At 39.0% G+C, this 21,561-nt stretch overlaps 1 protein-coding gene and 1 non-coding gene across 2 annotated transcripts in view; both read right to left on the reverse strand.

Moving 5' to 3' along the window:
* The window catches only part of CALCR (calcitonin receptor), a 404,852-nt gene that overhangs the window by 57,020 nt on the left and 326,271 nt on the right, over window positions 1-21,561 (reverse strand). Inside the window, exon 7 of the mRNA XM_063452257.1 lies at window positions 20,563-20,689. Within this exon, the coding sequence (XP_063308327.1) occupies window positions 20,563-20,689 (127 nt within the window). The remainder of the gene's footprint in view (window positions 1-20,562; window positions 20,690-21,561) is intronic.
* On the reverse strand, window positions 12,305-12,496 carry LOC134609559 (U2 spliceosomal RNA). The gene has a single exon (XR_010090835.1). It is a non-coding gene; the product is annotated as a U2 spliceosomal RNA (small nuclear RNA).

Here is a 21,561-nt window from a genome sequence, read left to right on the forward strand (position 1 = left end):
CTCAGGATTTGCTAATAGCAAACGGAGAATGATTAAGAACGAGCCATGGTCTGAGACAATAAAAGACAGCAATAATCAATAAACGAGCCAAGTTTGAGGACTGCAGAAAGTGGAATAGTCAAGTATAAGTGAGAGTCTTAAACCAGGAATCAGATGCAGGATAATGAATGCACTTGTGGATTCACCACAAGGGAGAAACTTCAACAAGGCAAAGGTCAGGGCAAAGAGGAGGGTTTATAGATCTGAAGGTGTGGCGAAACCGACCTCGCCACGTGTCCTTGGAGGGGGCTGCTTGCCCGCCTCTTGCCTTTGGACTATGGACCAGACTTTATGTGAATGTGTTAACCCAGATAGCTATGCCATGGAGCCTATTCATATAATGAAAGACTATGGGAAAGACTTTAGCTCCATGGCAATTGAACTGTGTGAATAGGATCTGCGCGCTATTCGGTAGTTTGGTGCGCTCAGATCCCAGCTATCTGGGGATATGTGAAATGTCTGTGTGTTATGTGTAAAAGGTGACTTTCTGTATTTTAAAGTGTTTTATGTCTTTCTGTAACCATGTGGTTAATGGAGTCTGCTTCTAGCCCTGGATAATTGGATTACTTTCCTCTTTGTCTCCAGGATAGAGGCCTATGTAAAACCTGTCTAAACCGGTTTGCCATGCGGCTAGTAAGGGACAAAAGATACTTTTAGTAACTTTTGAACCCCTGGTCTGATCCATGCCATTTTTTAATATGTTGTTCCCCTGAATGGATTGATTGTGGATATGTAATTCTGTGTGAATGTGATGTATGGTTTTGATGTTATAAATATTGTGTAAAAAGTATATTTTAAACTGTATGAATAATGGGATTATGTGTCACACTAAGGGGAGGGGATGTGTGGGAGGTAACATCTATGTCATTGGTTATTTTATGCCTCCCCCTGGGTGTGGCCTGTATGTGTACTCTTGTAATAAAAGCCAGGCTGGATGTGCCAGACCGGAGTTCCTGCTTAACCCTCAAAGTGAAGTGTCGTCTCATTATTGGGGGAGGATTTATTGTATGCTGTTCCAGTTTGACTGCTAGGAGTGTAAACCTATTCGTATGGTTTCCTATTCAACTGTCTACAGCATTCATATGCTTGAGAGGATTTATACGCTTCTCTGATTCGGTGATTGTGGTGTCGGCTAGAGTGCTTGGAGGCCTCAGGAAGCGCTAGGAGCATCCTTTAACGGAGGTACCCAGTCGGGGTGCCAGACGATCTGTTACATTGGTGGCAGCAGTGGGATCGTTCCTACAGCCAGAAGGACAGCTACAGGAAACACCATTTCTTTGGATTTACAAGTGGGGGCAACGCATGTCCCAGTACAGCGACTCTAAAAGCAACAGAATGGAACCAGCAGTGTTATACGAGGAGGAGGACCTGGATCGCCGGGATGCATTAAGGAAAAGCATCTGGTACCAGGCCCTGGATAATGTACAATACCAGCGGGGTGAGAGTCTCCCCAGTGAAGAGCAGCGGTTGCAGAAGCAAGTGGCTCTGCGGATGCCCTTCCTGGGAGAGCAGCCCCTGGAGGAATGGGTGAAGGAATTGGAGCTCCGAGCATGGCAGGAGATTTGGCTGGAAGATGCCTACCAGGCACTCTGGTGGTATATGGCACAGTTTATACCCTGGACAGCCGAGCATGACAAGCCAGAGGGAGAGGAGTTTGATGGCCCTGGCTTGTTATGGGAGTCCTTTGCAGAGACGGACTTCGGGAGCCCTGCGCAGACCAGACTTCAGGACATTTTCTACACAAGGGAGGCTAGGCATGACTGGGATGACCACTGCTTGACCCTCAACACAGAGCCTTGTCTCGTTCTTGGGGGGATTCACTGTATGCTGTTGGAGATTGATTGCTAGGAGTGTAAGCTGATGTCTGCTTTTCCTGTTCGTCTGCTAGCAGATATTCGTGAGGTTCCAGTTTGGAGTGCTATTTTGTATCCAGTTCGGGAGTTTGGTGTTCTGCAGTAGCTGTGCCTGTCTCTCAGAAAGGGGCATATCGCCTAAACGGATTTTAACCCCTTGTCTGCTGAAACGGTCCGTTACAGAAGGTGTTCTCATTCCTCCAACAGCAAATGGTGTTTAGGCGATGTCACAAAAATGCCACAAGTGGGTGTGTGTCAGAAATAACACAGGTTGATCTGGGGTACTAAAAAGTAAAAGGTTCTAAGTGTTCAACATCCAAATAAATGCCAGAATGCTGCTGGAATGGAGGCAAATGAGAATCTGTACCAATGTCACAGGTACTGCTATACTGAACCCCTTGGTATCCTGAAGTTTTAAGCATATAACCCAAAGGAGGAGCTGGTTTGTCCTCAATGATGTCACCAATAAGGGTGAGGTCAGACATGAGGAAAAAAAGGCACAAGCAGCAGGAACAGACGTTAGATAAAAGCTGAAGGAGAAGGACTGCTCTGCTGTCTACAAGTCAAGGGAATACAAAGAAGAGTAAGATGCGTTGGACAGACAGTGGGACATATATCTCCTCGCTCTATAGTTACCTGTATTATAATTATTCTAAAATGCGGGCATGTTGTTTAATTCTGATGTGTATTATTATAATCCTTATCACCCCATATAGCAGCTCACTGCAATCCTAAATGCCAAAGCCACAAACCCAGGCTTCATAATAATTTATGTAATTGATAGATTTATGTGTGATTTTTGATGTGTTATAGGCAGGTGATTAGTTCATGGGACTTTATCCTCTTTAGCTCAACTGCAAGAGTTTCACAAGATGCCCCACGGTGATTTTCTGATTCCTTTGCATTCAGTTCTATCTCTGTTTCATGACACTTTTCCTACCAGTAATATTTCTATTAAACACGGTTAACGGTTATTTAGTTATTTATGTGTGCCTCTGCTTTTCAACATCTACCGTAAATAAAAATGATTCATTATAAAATTAAGAAAATACTCCTGTTTAAATGATAAAGTTGTTTAACGTGTTGCCCTGTATGAATTATAAATGAACTTATTTATGTGTAAAAGATAAATTATCTCCACTGTTTAGCATTAACTTCGCTTATGTCTAGCTCTTACAAGGTAATGTTTCTAGCTATTACTTCTGGGAGGTGACAAAACACAAGCAGAAGACTAATTTAAGGGGTTTAATTGCCAAAACAACACATTCTGTACAAGTGTGAAATATTAGTCCTAAGTGTTAACATTTATTGTCCAATAACTCACTTTAAAATGTGGTTCCGTAAACAGTTGTTTTAAATGTTTTCTGAAATACAGAAAGATATGTTTGCTGTCAGATGGTGCCAGTAAGTAATGTATCCTCTTGCTGCATAATGTTCTTTTTGACCTTTCTTTTCTAAACACACTTCCTGGAAGTTCGTGAATCAAGAAATGCCAACCTTCCTAAACATTTTCAAGGCGTAGTATATAGATACAGAAGCATTTATAACAAAAAATTGGGAGACTTCTACTAGAGTTATCATTATTCTTTGGGTTCTCTTCCCTAAACACTGGATTACGTTGATTTGAAAATTAAAACCAAAATAGTGTAATTAGAAAACACCTATAATTAAGCATTTTAGCTTGAGTGTGACCTCCTTTCTTAATTTTACAAAAACGTTTAGATTTCAATAGAAAATGGCACTTTGATAAAAAATATTTTTTTTTCAGACTTATACCTGGCTTGTGTAGTCCATTTTGTGCTTCTTTCATTTAGCCTTGGTATATTGTCATCATTAATATGTCCCCCCATCCGTCTTTACTCTACAGGGAGTGCAGAATTATTAGGCAAGTTGTATTTTTGAGGATTAATTTTATTATTGAACAACAACCATGTTCTCAATGAACCCCAAAAACTAATTAATATCAAAGCTGAATATTTTTGGAAGTAGTTTTTAGTTTGTTTTTAGTTATAGCTATTTTAGGGGGATATCTGTGTGTGCAGGTGACTATTACTGTGCATAATTATTAGGCAACTTAACAAAAAACAAATATATACCCATTTCAATTATTTATTTTTACCAGTGAAACCAATATAACATCTCAACATTCACAAATATACATTTCTGACATTCAAAAACATAACAAAAACAAATCAGTGACCAATATAGCCACCTTTCTTTGCAAGGACACTCAAAAGCCTGCCATCCATGGATTCTGTCAGTGTTTTGATCTGTTCACCATCAACATTGCGTGCAGCAGCAACCACAGCCTCCCAGACACTGTTCAGAGAGGTGTACTGTTTTCCCTCCTTGTAAATCTCACATATGATGATGGACCACAGGTTCTCAATGGGGTTCAGATCAGGTGAACAAGGAGGCCATGTCATTAGATTTTCTTCTTTTATACCCTTTCTTGCCAGCCACGCTGTGGAGTACTTGGACGCGTGTGATGGAGCATTGTCCTGCATGAAAATCATGTTTTTCTTGAAGGATGCAGACTTCTTCCTGTACCACTGCTTGAAGAAGGTGTCTTCCAGAAACTGGCAGTAGGACTGGGAGTTGAGCTTGACTCCATCCTCAACCCGAAAAGGCCCCACAAGCTCATCTTTGATGATACCAGCCCAAACCAGTACTCCACCTCCACCTTGCTGGCGTCTGAGTCGAACTGGAGCTCTCAGCCCTTTACCAATCCATCCATCTGGCCCATCAAGACTCACTCTCATTTCATCAGTCCATAAAACCTTAGAAAAATCAGTCTTGAGATATTTCTTGGCCCAGTCTTGACGTTTCAGCTTGTGTGTCTTGTTCAGTGGTGGTTGTCTTTCAGCCTTTCTTACCTTGGCCATGTCTCTGAGTATTGCACACCTTGTGCTTTTGGGCACTCCAGTGATGTTGCAGCTCTGAAATATGGCCAAACTGGTGGCAAGTGGCATCTTGGCAGCTGCACGCTTGACTTTTCTCAGTTCATGGGCAGTTATTTTGCGCCTTGGTTTCTCCACACGCTTCTTGCGACCCTGTTGACTATTTTGAATGAAACGCTTGATTGTTCGATGATCACGCTTCAGAAGCTTTGCAATTTTAAGAGTGCTGCATCCCTCTGCAAGATATCTCACTATTTTTGACTTTTCTGAGCCTGTCAAGTCCTTCTTTTGACCCATTTTGCCAAAGGAAAGGAAGTTGCCTAATAATTATGCACACCTGATATAGGGTGTTGATGTCATTAGACCACACCCCTTCTCATTACAGAGATGCACATCACCTAATATGCTTAATTGGTTGTAGGCTTTCGAGCCTATACAGCTTGGAGTAAGACAACATGCATAAAGAGGATGATGTGGTCAAAATACTCATTTGCCTAATAATTCTGCACTCCCTGTATATTTATGTTACTTTTTATGTTTATTCTTAAGTACAAGAAAGACGACATCGGGAGATGCGTGCTGAAGTTCTAATTATACCCTCCCTTCTATCCCCCCACCCTTACCTTTACAGCTTCCTGTTTCAGCTTCTACGTTATTATAATTTTTTTTTTTTTTAGAGAGGGAACACCTTGTTCTGAAAAGTATTATTTGTTTGTTAGTCTATCTTTTTATAATTGCCCGTTACTTGGGATCTTAGGGATCTATTTTAGTTATTCTATTTCTTTTGCCATTTCTTAGATTATGGAATTTAATTTGTGTATCCATCTATCCCAGTCTTCTATCTGGGTATATCTGTTTCCCAGATTCATTAATATGCCTCTTTCCATTTTTGCTTGCCATAGCACTTGAGTTAATACTTCCTCGGTTTATGGAATTCTCACCATTTTCCAGTTACGTGCTAATAGGAGTTTAGCTGCCGTTATGATGTGTATTATTATCATTTTCTTTTTTTGGCATAGTGGTCCATTTTAAACTTAGTAAAAATACTTCCGGTTTAAAACTCATTGTCATTCCGATCAATTTGATCAATTACCTCCGCTAAATTCTTCCAGTATTGATTTATCGGTGTGCAGTGCCACAAACTGTGGATTAGATTACCTTCATTGGCGTTACATTTCCAACATTTGTCTGATATCTCTGGAAAAATTCTATTTAGACGTTTGGGTGTCTTATACCTTTTTTTTTGGCAAGTTTGAATTGTGTTTCTGTGAGGTTTAGACAGTGTATGTATTTATATATTTTGTTTAGGGAACTTTTCCAATCCTCTTCTTCTATAGAAACATGCAATTCTTTTCCCATTTATTGATCAATCCTATTGGTTTGTCATGCCATGTAACTTTAACGCATTTTGCCATTAGATTTTTAAATGTCTTTACTTCTAGAAGGTGTCTAAGTTTTAGGTTTTTCTCCTCATTATTTTTAACTAAGTATGCAGAGATAAAGCCCTTAATTCTTAGGTAGTTGAAGGTTTCATTACTGGGGATTTTAAATTCTTCCACCACTTGCCTGAAGGATTTGATTTTATTCTCCGCCATTATGCTCTTAATTTCCTTGATCCCCCTGTTTCCCGGGTGTCTATTTTTATGTTTTCTAACATATCAGGGATCACAGAAATTGGAAGCGTCTCAATAATTTTATTTCTAAAACCTATATCAAACGAGATTTTGTCCCACCAGTTTGTTAAGTCTATGAGTATTTGTGACTTGCTCCGTGCGTCTTTGATCACTTCTTTGTTCAGGTCTAATATCCAAAATACTGATGACAGGAACTTACTCCTGTTTTTATTTTTTCCATACTGTACCAGAATTCATTGGTCGCCCTATTATTTTGGGTAAGCAGGATGTGAAAAAGTCTGCTTGCCCTATAGCTTTGCGTTATCTATGGACACCCCAATCCTCCGTCTTGTTTTAATCTGGCTATGTTTTTAATTTTCACCCTGGCTTTTTTTCCTCCCCACACAAATTTACAGAATGATGAATGTAGTAATGCTAACCAATTTTCTGGAAAGTTCAGCGGTATCATTCTCCATAGGTATAACCATTTTGGCAGAATGTATGTTTTTAAAATGTTAATTCTACCTGACCAAGATAATTCTAATCCTTTCCAATCTTTTAGTTTTCTATTTGTTTGTTTTAGTAGTGGGAGAAAATTTGCTTAAATTAGATCTTTTAAGTCTGGAGTTATAATTATGCCTAAATAACTCAGCCTGTCTTTATTTTCTGGGAGCCCAATGTTTTGTACAAAAAAGTCAGTTACTCTTTTTTCCACGTTTTTAACCATATAGTTTGATTTCTCCAAGTTCATTTTATATCCTGAAACTTTAGAATATATTTTTTATTTCCTTTAATAACTCTGGATCCGAAGTTTCTGGATCTTCTAGTGTTAGTAAGAGGTCATCTGTATATATATTTAGTTTTGTATGTCCAGATTTATTTTTGAAGCCCTTTATTCTCTTGTTATGTCTTATTGCGATTGCCAATGGTTCTAGAACCATTATATACAGTTGTGGAGAGAGAGGGCATCCTTGTCTTGTCCCATTTCTTATGTTAAAGTTTTGTGATGTAAATCCTGATCCTATAATTTTTGCTGATGGTTCCGTGTATACGGCTGAAATTGCTTGAAACATAAAACCGGTGATTGTTTTAGTGTCGCCAACATGAAGTCCCATCCCACCCTATCAAACGCTTTCTCTGTGTCTATCGATAGTAAAATTAGTTTTTTTTTATTTTTGTCCGTTTCTTCTAATATATAAATTATTTTTCTGAGGTTGTTGATAGGAGACCTCTCTGGTATGAATCCCACTTGATCGTAGTCAATAAGTTGTGATATAACTTTTTTTAACCTTTCTGCCAGAATGGAGGAGAAGGTTTTAATATCAGTATTGATTAAAGAAATTGGTCTGTAGTTACTGATCAGCTCTGCATCTTTATCTGCTTTTGGAATGGGAACTATATTTGCTTTCAGTAGCTCTCCCGGGCATTGTCCTGTTCTAATTATATGATTATATGTATTGACAAGCTCTCCTTTAAGGTGGTCTTTCATTATTTTATAGAATCTATTTGTAAAGCTGTCTGGGCTTGGAACAGTTTTTAATTTGAGCTTCTCTATTGCTCTACTGACCTCCACTTCTGTTATTGGTTGTTTTATGCTGTTTTGTTGATCCATTTGAAATTTTGGCAAACTTATATAACTTTTGAAAAACATTTCTCTATTTCATCTTCCTTTCTGTAAGTTTCTTCTGGCAGGTTGTAAAGGTCTTGATAGAATTCTCCGAATGCTTTTCCTATTTTTTCTGGAGTCAGCAGGTATGTGTCTTTATCTTTTATTTTATAAATTGTTCTTTTTTGTTTTTGTTTTTTGAGCTTGTTGGTCATTAATGCTTTTGGTTTATTACCCTTGAAGTACCATTTAACTTGAAGAAATTCTAGCTGCTTCGCGGTCTTATCCATTAACTGCATATTTATCTGTTGCTCTATTTCTGCAATTTCCGTTGACGTTTGTGTGGAGGGCACCGTTTTGTTTAGTTTTTTATATTCACTTAATGTTATATGTAGCTTGGGAAAAGGAGGTATTCCTTTCTTTTTTTCGGTGGCTACTACTTTTATTATGTGACCTCTAATTACACTTTTATGTCTGGTGTGCCTTTATTTTTATTTTCGAGAAAAAAATTATTGGTTGTTCCTTTAACCCCTTAAGGATCAAACTTCTGGAATAAAAGGGAATCATGACATGTCACACATGTCATGTGTCCTTAAGGGGTTAATCTCCTCCACATTTTTCTCTTTGTGCAGTATGTCATCCTTTAGGCGCCAATCTTTTCTGAAGTTTTCAAAGACATCTTTGTATTCTAATATAATTGGACTGTGGATAAATTAAAGGGCCCCTATAGTCACCAATTAACTTAAGTTTAATGAAACAGTGTTCATGCCTCTGAAGTCTCACTGCTCAATTCTCTGCCATTTAGAAGTTAAATCCCTTTTTTCCCATTTATACAGCCATAGCCAAACCTCCCCTGGCTGTTAAAATCAATCAGATGTCAACTTACTTTAGACGTTTTTAGCTCCTGCTCTGTAAATTGAACTTTAATCACACACCAGAGGCTCATGTAGGGTCTAGAAGACTATTAACATGCAGTAGATAATAAATGCTAAATTAAAAAGACAGTGCAGCAAAGGAAGTCTAAATGTTAGTTCTCACTATACAGGAGGTGTTTAGGAAGGCTGTGTAAGTTACCTGCAGGGAGGTGTGACTAGGGCTGTATATACAAAGTAATTTAACTCCTAACTAGCAGAGCCCCAAACAACTTTAGTTGAATGAAGTAGTTTTGGTATATATATCATGACCATGCAGTCTCCCAGCAACTTAGGAGTTAAATCACTTTTCTTATGCAGCCCCAGCTACACCTTCCTGCATGTGACTTACACATCCTGTACTATACAGGAGTGCTCGGGGTTATAGTACTGTATATGTAGGCAGAGATCCAAGCACATATCAGGGTATAAATATAGACAGCAGCTTGCAGAGACATTTGACACAGAGTGTTAGGAAGGGGCACTCCTGAACAAAACCCAGCTACACAGTAATGAATAATCTATTGAAGGTATGTACGAAACATAGTTACTATTACAATTAGTAAGAGCTATTTAAGTGATATACAGCTTTATGTATATTTTTAATTGTTCAGAAATATATTTGACTTGCATATAGGATATATTATATCAAAACTAACTTACAAGTAGAAGATGCAGAATAGGAATGTTTTTAAATGCCCTGTAAACTGTACTTTTATTTTTGAATCTTATCTAAATAATGTGAATTATTCACTTCATTGAGTGTGATAATGAGAAAAGGCCAGATTGACTGTATTTTAATTAGTTCTACTCTACTAAGAATGTATGGATTTAAAACCTTGCTCAATGTAGTCAAATATAGATCTAATTGACTCTGCTTTTTTTCTTCAGTCAACTCCTGTCATGCTTGTCTTTAAGTGTCTAAAGACAATCCAATGGCTCCCCTGACAGGCTGCTTTTCAACTTGAAAAGGTTTGATAGTCGATAAGCATTTAACTCAAGTTTATCTCTGCAGCCTAATCTGCCAACACATTTTGTAGATATGTGTGTGTGTGTATACACACACGCAAACGTACACACGGACATGGCCAAATTAACATTGTGGCTAATGGAAAAGTAGCTCCGGAAACCATGTTCATGGAATAGGCCAATTCTAAAAAAAATGCATTATCTTGCTTTAAGATGTTGCACAGAGTGATAATGTCTTGATAATGGTAATTTAGGAGAGATGTAGGAAAAAAAACTGTTGTGTCTGGCTACAAAATAATTAACTTAAGGCTGGCTTTGTTCACTGTGCAGTCAACAGAGGCTGGTTGGAACAATTGTACCCCTCATTATCGGACAAATTTAAAATTTAAAATTTCTTATAACTATTTAAAAAAAAAAAAAAAAGTCTATCCTCCCTAATACACAAGTATGTCCCGTCTAGGCCATTACGCTCTTCTGAAGACTTACGTTTATCTTCTGTCCGTACTCCCACCTCTGATGCTCGCCTTCAAGACGTCTCGCGGGCTACACCATTCCTGTGGAACTCACTTCCCTGCTCCGTTAGATGCTCACCCAGTCTCCATTCCTTCAACCATTCCATATCTAAACACTTTTTACAACATAATAAAACCCCCTAAACTTTTAAAAGGTATAGGTATACAAAAACATACAATTCCTTGGAGAGGTGGTGATTTTAAGAAAATTCTAGGCACTAAAGAGATGTATTGGGTTTTCCTTTTAAAAACTCTTATGCCAGATGGTCTTAATGGTGATTTTGATCTTTTAAACATTTTTTTATAAAACAAAAAATATATATATTTTTATTTTTATCATGTATGTAATCCACTCCAAACTTCAATAATGTGTTTTACCTATCTTTGTTAATTCTCTATGTGATACGTTTTTTTTTATTAATTATTTATATTAAGATGTATATTAACTGTTTGTTATGTATTTCCCTCTTATTTTATGATTTGTTTTTATTATTCACATTCATTTATTTGCCAATATAGCCTTTTTTTTACATATTTTTAATTAAAATGATGCTTTCCCCTTTAATTACCAAGTTCCTTACATGGGCTTCCTTAGTAGAGATGTCCCGAATAGTTCGCTGGCGAATAGTTCCTGGCGAACATAGCTTGTTCGCATTCGCCACGGCGGGCGAACATATGCAATGTTCGGTCCGCCCCTATTTGTCATCATTGAGTAAACTTTGACCCTGTACCTCACAGTCAGCAGACACATTCCAGCCAATCAGCAGCAGACCCTCCCTCCCAGACCCTCCCACCTCCTGGACAGCATCCATTTTAGATTCATTCGGATACTGCATTCTTAGTGAGAGGAGGGACAGTGAAGCTGCTGCTGATTTAATAGGGAAATCGATAGCTAGGCTAGTGTATTCAGTGTCCACTAAAGTCCTGAAGGACTCATCTGATCTCTGCTGTAAGGACAGCACCCCAAAAAGCCCTTTTTAGGGTTAGAACATCAGTCTGCTTTTTTTTTTCCTGTGTAATCTAATTGCAGTTGCCTGCCTGCCAGCGTGTGTGTCAGGCTCACAGCGTATACTTTGCCCACTTGCCCAGTGCCACCACTCATATCTGGTGTCACAATAGCTTGCATAAAAAAACAAAAAAACTTTTTTGACTGTAATATAATAGCAGTCAGTTTCCTTCACGCGTGTAAGTTTCAGGGCCTGCCAGGGCACTGTGTCACACCAGTGCAACTCATATCTGGTGTAACAGTAGTGTACATTGAAAAAAAAAACTAGAAATTTGACTGTGAAAAAATAGCAGTCAGTTTCCTTCACACGTGTGCGTTTCAGGGCCTGCCAGGGCACAGTGTCACACCAGTGCAACTCATATCTGGTGTAACAGTAGTGTACATTAAAAAAAAAAACTAGAAATTTGACTGTGAAATAATAGCAGTCAGTTTCCTTCACACGTGTGCGTTTCAGGGCCAGTCAGGGCACAGTGTCACACCAGTGCAACTCATATCTGGTGTAACAGTAGTGTACATTAAAAAAAAAAAATAGAAATTTGACTGTGAAATAATATCAGTGAGTTTCCTTCACACGTGTGCGTTTCAGGGCCTGCCAGGGCACAGTGTCACACCAGTGCAACTCATATCTGGTGTAACAGTAGTGTACATTTAAAAAAAAAACAAAAAAAACACTTTTTTGACTGTGAAATAATAGCAGTCAGTTTCCTTCACGCGTGTGCGTTTCAGGGCCTGCCAGGGCACAGTGTCACACCAGTGCAACTCATATCTGGTGTAACAGTAGTGTACATTTAAAAAAAAAACAAAAAAAACACTTTTTTGACTGTGAAATAATAGCAGTCAGTTTCCTTCACACGTGTGCGTTTCAGGGCCTGCCAGGGCACAGTGTCACACCAGTGCAACTCATATCTGGTGTAACAGTAGTGTACATTTAAAAAAAAATTTGAAGTAGGAGGACCAACCAAGCATCTTTTTCCATTTCCCGGTTCCTAAAATCGATGCCATATACACGTCCCCTGATAGGGGACGTAACAGGGATTAAACTGATAAGAATAGTACTACTTAACACACCTTATAATAACGCAGAGAGAGGCAATGCAGAGAGAGGAGTTGAAGAAGAGGAGTCAGAGGAGGAAGGTGGCTTTGAGGAGGTGGAAGACCAAACACAGCAGGCGTCCCAGGGAGCTTGTTGTCACCTTTCGGGGACCCTTGGTGTTGTACGTGGCTGGGTGGAGGAAGAGACCTTCAATGACATCAGTGAGGACAAGGAACGGGACATGGCTAGCTTGGTATTCAACCTTGTGCAAATGGGGAGTTTGCGGTTGTGCAAATGGACTGTTTGCGGTGCGTTAAACGGGGAGTTTGGTCTGTCACTGTGAAGCGGGCGTAACCCTTACACTACCTGATCGAAACAACATCATACCTGATGTTTTAAAGCACGTTATTCCAAACAATTTAGGAATGTTAGGTGATTTATGCCCTTTATGGATTAAAACCAGACTCTGCATCAACTATGTAATTTTCCATGGGAGTTTTGCCATGGATCCCCCTCCGGCATGCCACAGTCCAGGTGTTAGTCCCCTTGAAACCACTTTTCCATCACTATTGTGTCCAGAAAGAGTCCCTGTGGGTTTTAAAATTCGCCTGCCTATTGAAGTCTATGGCGGTTCGTCCGTTCGCGAACATTTGCGGAAATTCGCGTTCGCCGTTCACGAATGGAAAATGTTATGTTTGCAACATCTCTATTCCTTAGTAAAGACTCCAAAAAAACATGGCCGCCACCATGTGGACTCTAAATGCGCCATATCCTCCATTTTCTCATGGGAGGAAATTCATTACTCGCTCCCCTTTTAGGAGAAGTTTCCCTCTTTCATGTAGTCTGTGGATAGAACCAGACCCTGGCTGCACTACATTTCCCATGCTACATTGCGCATGGTCACATGACAGGCCCGAAATGATCCAAAATGGCTGCGGTCACTTGACCCGCGATTTTTGTAATTTTCTCCCCTTTCGAAGCTTAGTTTTGCTTCCAAATTTTATACACTAGTCCCTACATTGGTCTACTATCATTTTAGACCTTTTTTTCATCTTTTTAATTTTTTTTCATAAAATCAATTATGATGTAATTTAGGCGCCAAATTTAAAGAAACCACACCCACACTCCCTATATAAACCTATACCTGCCAGGTATGATTTTTCTACTTCCACTTGAGAAAGCCACTTTGGTGAAACGCATTGTGGATATTTTAATAGTTAAAGGTATTTTGGCCTCTTTCCACTGTGAGTGTGCCATTTTACTTTTTTATTATTTTCTACCTGGCATCCAATTTTACGTTCCAGTGAGGACTACTCCAAAAGAATCCACGGTGGGGATTATACCACTTACGCCTACACATTGAGCAGTTAGTCTGCCCAATTAAATGTGAGTCCCTATTCTTTATTCTATACTCCTGGTACCTTTTATACTGTGAGCACTATTGCTGTCTCTTTTATATTTTTTATGATCTTCATATCGATGATACATCTGCCTACCTACACCGTCTCACGTATCCTATAAGTGGGGATTGTACCACTGTATTCCATTCAGACTAGAGCTAGGTCAAGCTCTGTCAAATGGAAGTAGGACCTTAGCCGTTTTATTTACTTTTATGTTATTTTGGGATTTCCTGCACCATTAGTTCTCTCTTTCTGTTGCATATATGGCTGCCAAGAATACGCTGATCTGACCCCATTTCAGAGGAACTACCCTGACTCCATGGGCGTCCGCAGGAATTTTTCCAGGGGGGGGGGGGCATAATTGTAATGACATCCATGCTTGGTCCCTTTTGGACAGTGTCATGAAGGGGAGGAGCATAGTCATTATCACATAAAGCCAGGGTGAATAGCATTTTCACAACTATCGTGTCAGGAATACATGTTTGTATTCCTGACACTATAGTGTTCCTTTAAGCAAATTAAAGAAACATTCTGGTCACCATAACAACTTCATCTAAATGAAAATGCTATGATGCCAGGAAGCCACTGAAGCCCCCGCTCTCAAATGGTTTAACCCCAAAAGCTTCCTCCAACTCCAGATTTCCAGGTCGCACAGGGGTATTCGGCTGAGTGTCAGGAAGTGCAGATTGAGGTCAGGCATGGGTGCTACAGATTGGCTAGAGTGGTCAGTTGATGCTCTAAGCCAATCGCTAGTTCCCGGTTCATAAAAATGTTTTCTTTTTTATGAATGGGGAGCTACTGATAGGCTTAGAGTGACAGCTGACCGCTCTACCCAATCAGCGACACCCCTCCCCAGCGGCCCTCTGTGCTTCCTGACACTCAGTAAATAAAAGTGAACACACATTAACACTGATATTTTTTTACCTGGGGAGATGAGAAGGTCTAAAATTTCCCTGCCAGGACCAGGTACCAAAGACTTATGATGTGGTGTCCAGAATAAAATGGAGGGTTCACTTCACTTGTCCTTCCTGCTCCAATCTCCTTTTCTTCTCCTTCATTTGACACAGTCTTCTTTTTCTTCTGACACTGTCTTCTCTCCTCCTTGGCTCCTTCTGCTCCTTTACCTTTCTGCTACTTTCTGCTTATTGTGCTCCCCCTTCTGCTCCTGTCTCTCTGATCTTTCTGCTCCTTGCAGACCCTTTCTGCTCCTTCTCCTACTTTACCTTTGTGCTCCTTGCTGTCCCTTTCTGGTCCTTGCTACCCTTTTCTGCTCCTTCTCCTCCTTTACCTTTGTGCTCATTCTGTCCCTTTCTGCTCTTTGCAGACCCTTCCTTCTCCTTGCAGACCCTTCCTACTCCTTGCTGCCCCTTGCAGACCCTTCCTTCTGTCTGCTCATTTCTGTTCCTTCGCCTAATTCACCTTTGTGCTCCTTCTTTCCCTTTCCTGCTCCTTGCTGCTATTTTCAGCGACTTGCTGACCCTTTCTCCTCCTTCTACTTTACCTTTGCGCTGCTTTACCTTCCAGCTCCTTGCTGACCCTTCCTGCTCCTTGCTGACCCTTCCTGCTCCTTGTTGACCATTCCTGCTCCTTGCTGCCTCTTCCTGCTCATTTGTATTCATTTGTGCTCCTTCTCCTACTTTACCTGTTGTGGTCCTTGCTGTCCCTTCCAGATCCTTGCTGCCCCTTTTTCCTCATTTGTATTCCTTCTCCTTTCTGCTCCTTCTCTTACTTTACCTCCTCCATGCCTCACTTCAATGATCTGTAGGCTATCTATCTCTATCCCCCCCCCACATGTCTCACTTCGATGATCTGTAGGCTATCTCTAGCCCCCCCCTATATGCCTAACTTCACTGATCTCTAGGCTATCTCTGCCCCCCCCATATGCCTCACTTCACTGATCTGTAGGCTCCCCCCCCATATGCCTCACTTCACTGATCTCTAGGCTATCTCTGCCCCCCCCATATGCCTCACTTCACTGATCTCTAGGCTATCTCTGCCCCCCCCCCATATGCCTCACTTCACTGATCTCTAGGCTATCTCTGCCCCCCCCCCCCATATGCCTCACTTCACTGATCTCTAGGCTATCTCTGCCTCCCCATATGCCTCACTTCACTGATCTCTAGGCTATCTCTGCCCCCCCATATGCCTCACTTCACTGATCTCTAGGCTATCTCTGCCCCCCCCATATGCCTCACTTCACTGATCTCTAAGCTATCTCTGCCCCCCATATGCTTCACTCCCCTAATCTATAAGCTATCTTCCCCCATCCCTCACTTACCTGATCTGTAGGCTCTCTGCTGGCTGCATGTGTTGCTCCTCTGCGGATTCAGTCAAAGAGAAGCAGGGATAAGATGCAGCTTCCTGTCCCTGTCTCTCTCCATACACGCCGGTATTGCACTGTATTTTCAATTTTACATGAAAATTAGCAGAACAAGCTGAAAAATGCAGGGGGGGGGGGCACTTGACCCCTCCCCCCCCTCCCCCCCCTGTGGACGCCCATGCCTGACTCTTTAAAGTTTTATCTTCCAGCAAGTTTTACCATTTGGATTCACACTTGGACTTATATTTGAACTTTCTTTTGCTTTTTCTTTGTTTGTCCTCCTATATATATATAAGGCTTTTTTACATATTTTTTTATTTTTTTGTATACGTTATAAAACATCTCTGTTTTTATCATTTCTGGCGCTACACTTATCCCCCCGGTTTGACTCATCTCTGTTGTTTATAAGACTTAGAGGGAGCCTTATGTTTTAAGGTGTGTCACCTACTTAAAATGTTTGCATTTTTATATATATCTTTTAGTTAGGTATATTAGCGCTGATCTTTTTTTATCCTTTTGTCTGAATAGCTTGTGATGTCTACTTTATGTAAATATATACTTTTGTGTGGCATTTTTCTTTTCTGTGATGGCTACTAAACCTACAAGACAAACATACCAACTTCTAAAATTGTTGCACATTGAAATTTTATTTTAGTCCTTGTATTTTGTGATCTGTAACTTTCAAAATAAGCTGAAATCCTATACATATGATGTTCTCTATAAGGCTTTTTTTATATATATATTTTTTAATTTTTATATATATATTATAAAACATCTCTGTTTTTATCATTTCTGGCGCAACCTTTATCCCCCCTGTTTGACTCATCACAAGCTATTTACCTAAGGTTAGTTTGACACTTTTTATATAGCCATTTCATTGCCAATCTCTGCTAAATATTTGGGTAAAATAGTGTTTTTTCTCTATTTTGGCATATACACATATAACAAGGTTTTTGTAATGTGTATTTTGTAAAGCTGGTGTGTACTATTCCTGCACAGAATATTATGTTCGGCTACATCTGCTGAGTATAACGATACCCCCATTGTATGCCTTTGGCACTATTCTGTGAAGCTATAAAGCCATATAAGAGACAAGGATATTTCAGTTTCTATAGTTAGAATTGTCTATGTCTATGCCTATGTCTCATTTTAGGGTATTATAGCAGTGTGACTATTTAAATAACCGCACAAACGGCTTTCATTTGATAAAGCAGACACCCCAGGGTATCTTATATGGTGTATATTGTGCCTTAACTTGTCACCATTTTTTTCACCAATTTATGTCAACGTTTGTGGTGAGGGGAAAAAATTGCATTTTTACATATATGTTGCATTTTTGCTGAGTATTTCTTACACTTGATATGTACCACTGTCATAAAAAAAAAAACACATTATGCTAAGTTACATATTCTGAGTAAAACAATATGCCCAATTTATGACCTAGACACTATTTTGTGAAGTTACAGTGCTGTAAAGAGACGTGACAAGTTCAGGTTTTTAAGTGTGAATTTTCATGGAGGGTTTTGATGCGTTCGTGTCACACTTTGGAGCACTTGAGCATATTCCAGCTACACCATAAAGGCATACCATTTCTTAACAAAGACATCCCAGGGTTTTTATAAACTTTTTTTTACCGTTAACCCCTAACTAGCAGTAAACTGCACTAAGAGTAAATTCTCCAATGTCCCATAACTCCAACCCACCCCAGCTTGCAAAATATATAATTTTAAAATATTTAAATTAATTAATGAAATAAATTGAATCCCTGAGGGTTAAAAAAAATAAAAGTTAACCCTAAGGGATTTAAAAAAAAAATCTGATCACAGTATAATACTGTGATCTGTATTTTAATCACTGTAGGTAGTGATCAACTGGCAGGTAAGGGGTTAATTTTAATAGGACTGGGTAAAGGGGGGTGGGATTTTTTTAACTTTATTTAAACGTTATTAACATTTTTTTAAAAAACTTTTAAAAACTATTTTCTAAACTTTTTTTAATTTTAACCCCTAGCTAGCCTAACACCAAATCCCCCAATTCCCCACTAACTTCCACCCAACCCAGCTAGCTAAATTAATTAAATTAATTAATAAAATAAATGTAACCCCTGAGGGTTAAAAAAAAAATAAAAGTTGACCCTCAGGGGTTAAAAAAAAACAAAAAAAAAAACAGATCACAGTAAAATGTAGTCCCTGCCAATTGATCACTATAGTCAGTGATCAATTGGCAGGGAAGGGGTTAATTTTTATTTAAAATGGGTAAAAGGGGGTGGGAGTTTAAACTAACTTTATTTTTTTTACACAGGGAGAAGATCACTGCTGATCCATCTCCCTGCACTTCACACTGACCGGGGAAGCGCAGGGAGGCATGCTGTCAGAGTGATCACAGCTGCAGGGACATCTCAAATACCGAGGCAGATCGGAGGAGTGTTAACCCCGCGATCGCCTCGATCTGGGGTTAACTTTAGTGCATGATGGAACCGGTCGTCATTCGGCATTAAGTGCTTCCACACCATGATGGACCAGGTCCGTCATTCATCATTAAGGGCTTAATAAACATTGTTGATGCAAAACATATTAGATCAACATTATATATCTTGCACTTTTAAATTGTGCAAAGCAATTCAATCATCTTTAGTAATCTTTATAGAAACATAGAAACATAGAATGTGACGGCAGATAAGAACCATTCGGCCCATCTAGTCTGCCCAGTTTTCTAAATACTTTCATTAGTCCCTGGCCTTATCTTATAGTTAGGATAGCCTTATGCCTATCCCACGCATGCTTAAACTCCTTTACTGTGTTAACCTCTACCACTTCAGCTGGAAGGCTATTCCATGCATCCACTACCCTCTCAGTAAAGTAATACTTCCTGATATTATTTTTAAACCTTTGTCCCTCTAATTTAAGACTATGTCCTCTTGTTGTGGTAGTTTTTCTTCTTTTAAATATAGTCTCCTCCTTTACTGTGTTGATTCCCTTTATGTATTTAAATGTTTCTATCATATCCCCCCTGTCTCGTCTTTCCTCCATGCTATACATGTTAAGATCCTTTAACCTTTCCTGGTAAGTTTTATCCTGCAATCCATGAACCAGTTTAGTAGCCCTTCTTTGAACTCTCTCTAAGGTATCAATATCCTTCTGAAGATAGGGTCTCCAGTACTGTGTACAGTACTCCAAGTGAGGTCTCACCAGTGTTCTGTACAATGGCATAAGCACTTCCCTCTTTCTACTGCTAATACCTCTCCCTATACAACCAAGCATTCTGCTAGCATTTCCTGCTGCTCTATTACATTGTCTGCCTACCTTTAAGTCATCAGAAATAATCACCCCTAAATCCCTTTCCTCAGATGTTGAGGTTAGGACTCTATCAAATATTCTGTACTCTGCCCTTGGGTTTTTACGTCCAAGATGCATTATCTTGCACTTATCCACATTAAATGTCAGTTGCCACAACTCTGACCATTTTTCTAGTCTACCCAAATCATTTTCCATTTGGCTTATCCCTCCTGGAACATCAACCCTGTTACATATCTTAGTATCATCCGCAAAAAGACACACCTTACCATCAAGACCTTCTGCAATATCACTAATAAAAATATTAAAGAGAATGGGTCCAAGTACAGATCCCTGAGGTACCCCACTGGTGACAAGCCCAAGCTTCGAATATACTCCATTGACTACAACCCTCTGTTGCCTGTCACTCAGCCACTGCCTTACCCATTCAACAATATTGGAATCCAAACTCAAAGATTGTAGTTTGTTGATAAGCCTTCTATGTGCAACAGTGTCAAAAGCCTTACTGAAATCGAGGTAAGCAATGTCTACTGCACCACCCTGATCTATAATTTTAGTTACCCAATCAAAAAAATCAATAAGATTAGTTTGGCATGATCTCCCTGAAGTAAACCCATGTTGTCTCTGATCTTGAAATCCATGTGTTTTTAGATGGTCAACAATCCTATCCTTTAACATGGTTTCCATCACTTTCCCCACTACTGAAGTTAGGCTTACTGGCCTATAGTTGCCCGACTCCTCCCTATTACCTTTCTTGTGAATGGGCACAACATTCGCTAACTTCCAATCTTCTAAGACTACTCCTGTTATCAATGATTGGTTAAATAAATCTGTTAATGGTTTTGCTAGTACACCACTAAGCTCTTTTAATAGCTTTGGGTGTATTCCATCAGGTCCCATTGACTTATTTGTCTTTACTTTTGACAGTTGAAATAGAACCTCTTCCTCTGTAAACTCACGTGTAATAAATGACTCATTTATCCTTTTTCTTATTAATCTCTAATTAAAACAAATGAAAAACCTATAAATGTGCCAAAAAAGCAAACACACAAACAAACAAACAAACAAACCAACCAACCACAGAATAGAAAAAAAATCAGTACTTACATGGTCACTTTTCACAATGTCTGAATTAGGTACTATGGCAATAAGATGAACAATTGTAAGTATTGAATTCATTACATATGAGGAGAATAAATTCTTATGTAGTGTTATCCTCTGACAACTCAGGCTCCTATAAAATGAAAAACAAGTAGCATATAGGATTAACAAATTTGATACAATTATTTTGAAAAATTAATTATTGTCTAGCATTTTAGATCCAACAGGTGTTGGAATGTCATGTGCATCGTAATAATAATTTATTGTAGAATACATTTTCAGATTTGACATGTTAGGATTAATGATGGTTACTGTTGTCCTAGGAAACTGGCTATTAATGATCCCATTGCAACATGGAATGTCATACAACTCTATATTAATTCTGTTATGGATTAAAATATAATGTATTCTGTTACTATATGAAAAACAAATGCATCTTCTCTCTTGTGATGATGACACATGACACTTGACAAAAAAAAAGAGAACAAAATATAACAAAAAAAAACCGAAACAAATCACAATTCTGAATTTCCCTCACTTGAAACATATAAGCGGCAGAAAACAATAAGTGGTGAATTAGATTAGCAAATGGAGATTTGGCAGCTGGTTCTGGCCCCACCACTGTATTTCCTGAATCCACTGTGTACACATCACAACAGAGAATAGAATGGCAGCTTTTTAATGGTTTATTATATACAACAAAGCCAAGTTGCATAAATGGTGATAGATCATGCTCATCTTTGCTAGAAGAACAATATAATGAGATAACAAAAATGAAAAAGTAATTGGAAAACAATAGATAAAAAAAAAACAAGGTGGAAAAATGGAGTGTGAGTGAGTGATCAAAATTCAGATCACATGAAAAATAGAAAATGTGGTGGCGTATAAAAGACATATTTGATAGCAAGAAGCTTTGATTAAATAACTTGGTGCACTAAGTGCAAAACGATAGTAAAAACTGTTCTTGAATATGCTAAGCAATTTGGAGCATCTTTTATCAAAACA

Source organism: Pelobates fuscus, chromosome 4 (genome assembly GCF_036172605.1).
Source record: "Pelobates fuscus isolate aPelFus1 chromosome 4, aPelFus1.pri, whole genome shotgun sequence".
Taxonomy (NCBI): domain Eukaryota; kingdom Metazoa; phylum Chordata; class Amphibia; order Anura; family Pelobatidae; genus Pelobates; species Pelobates fuscus.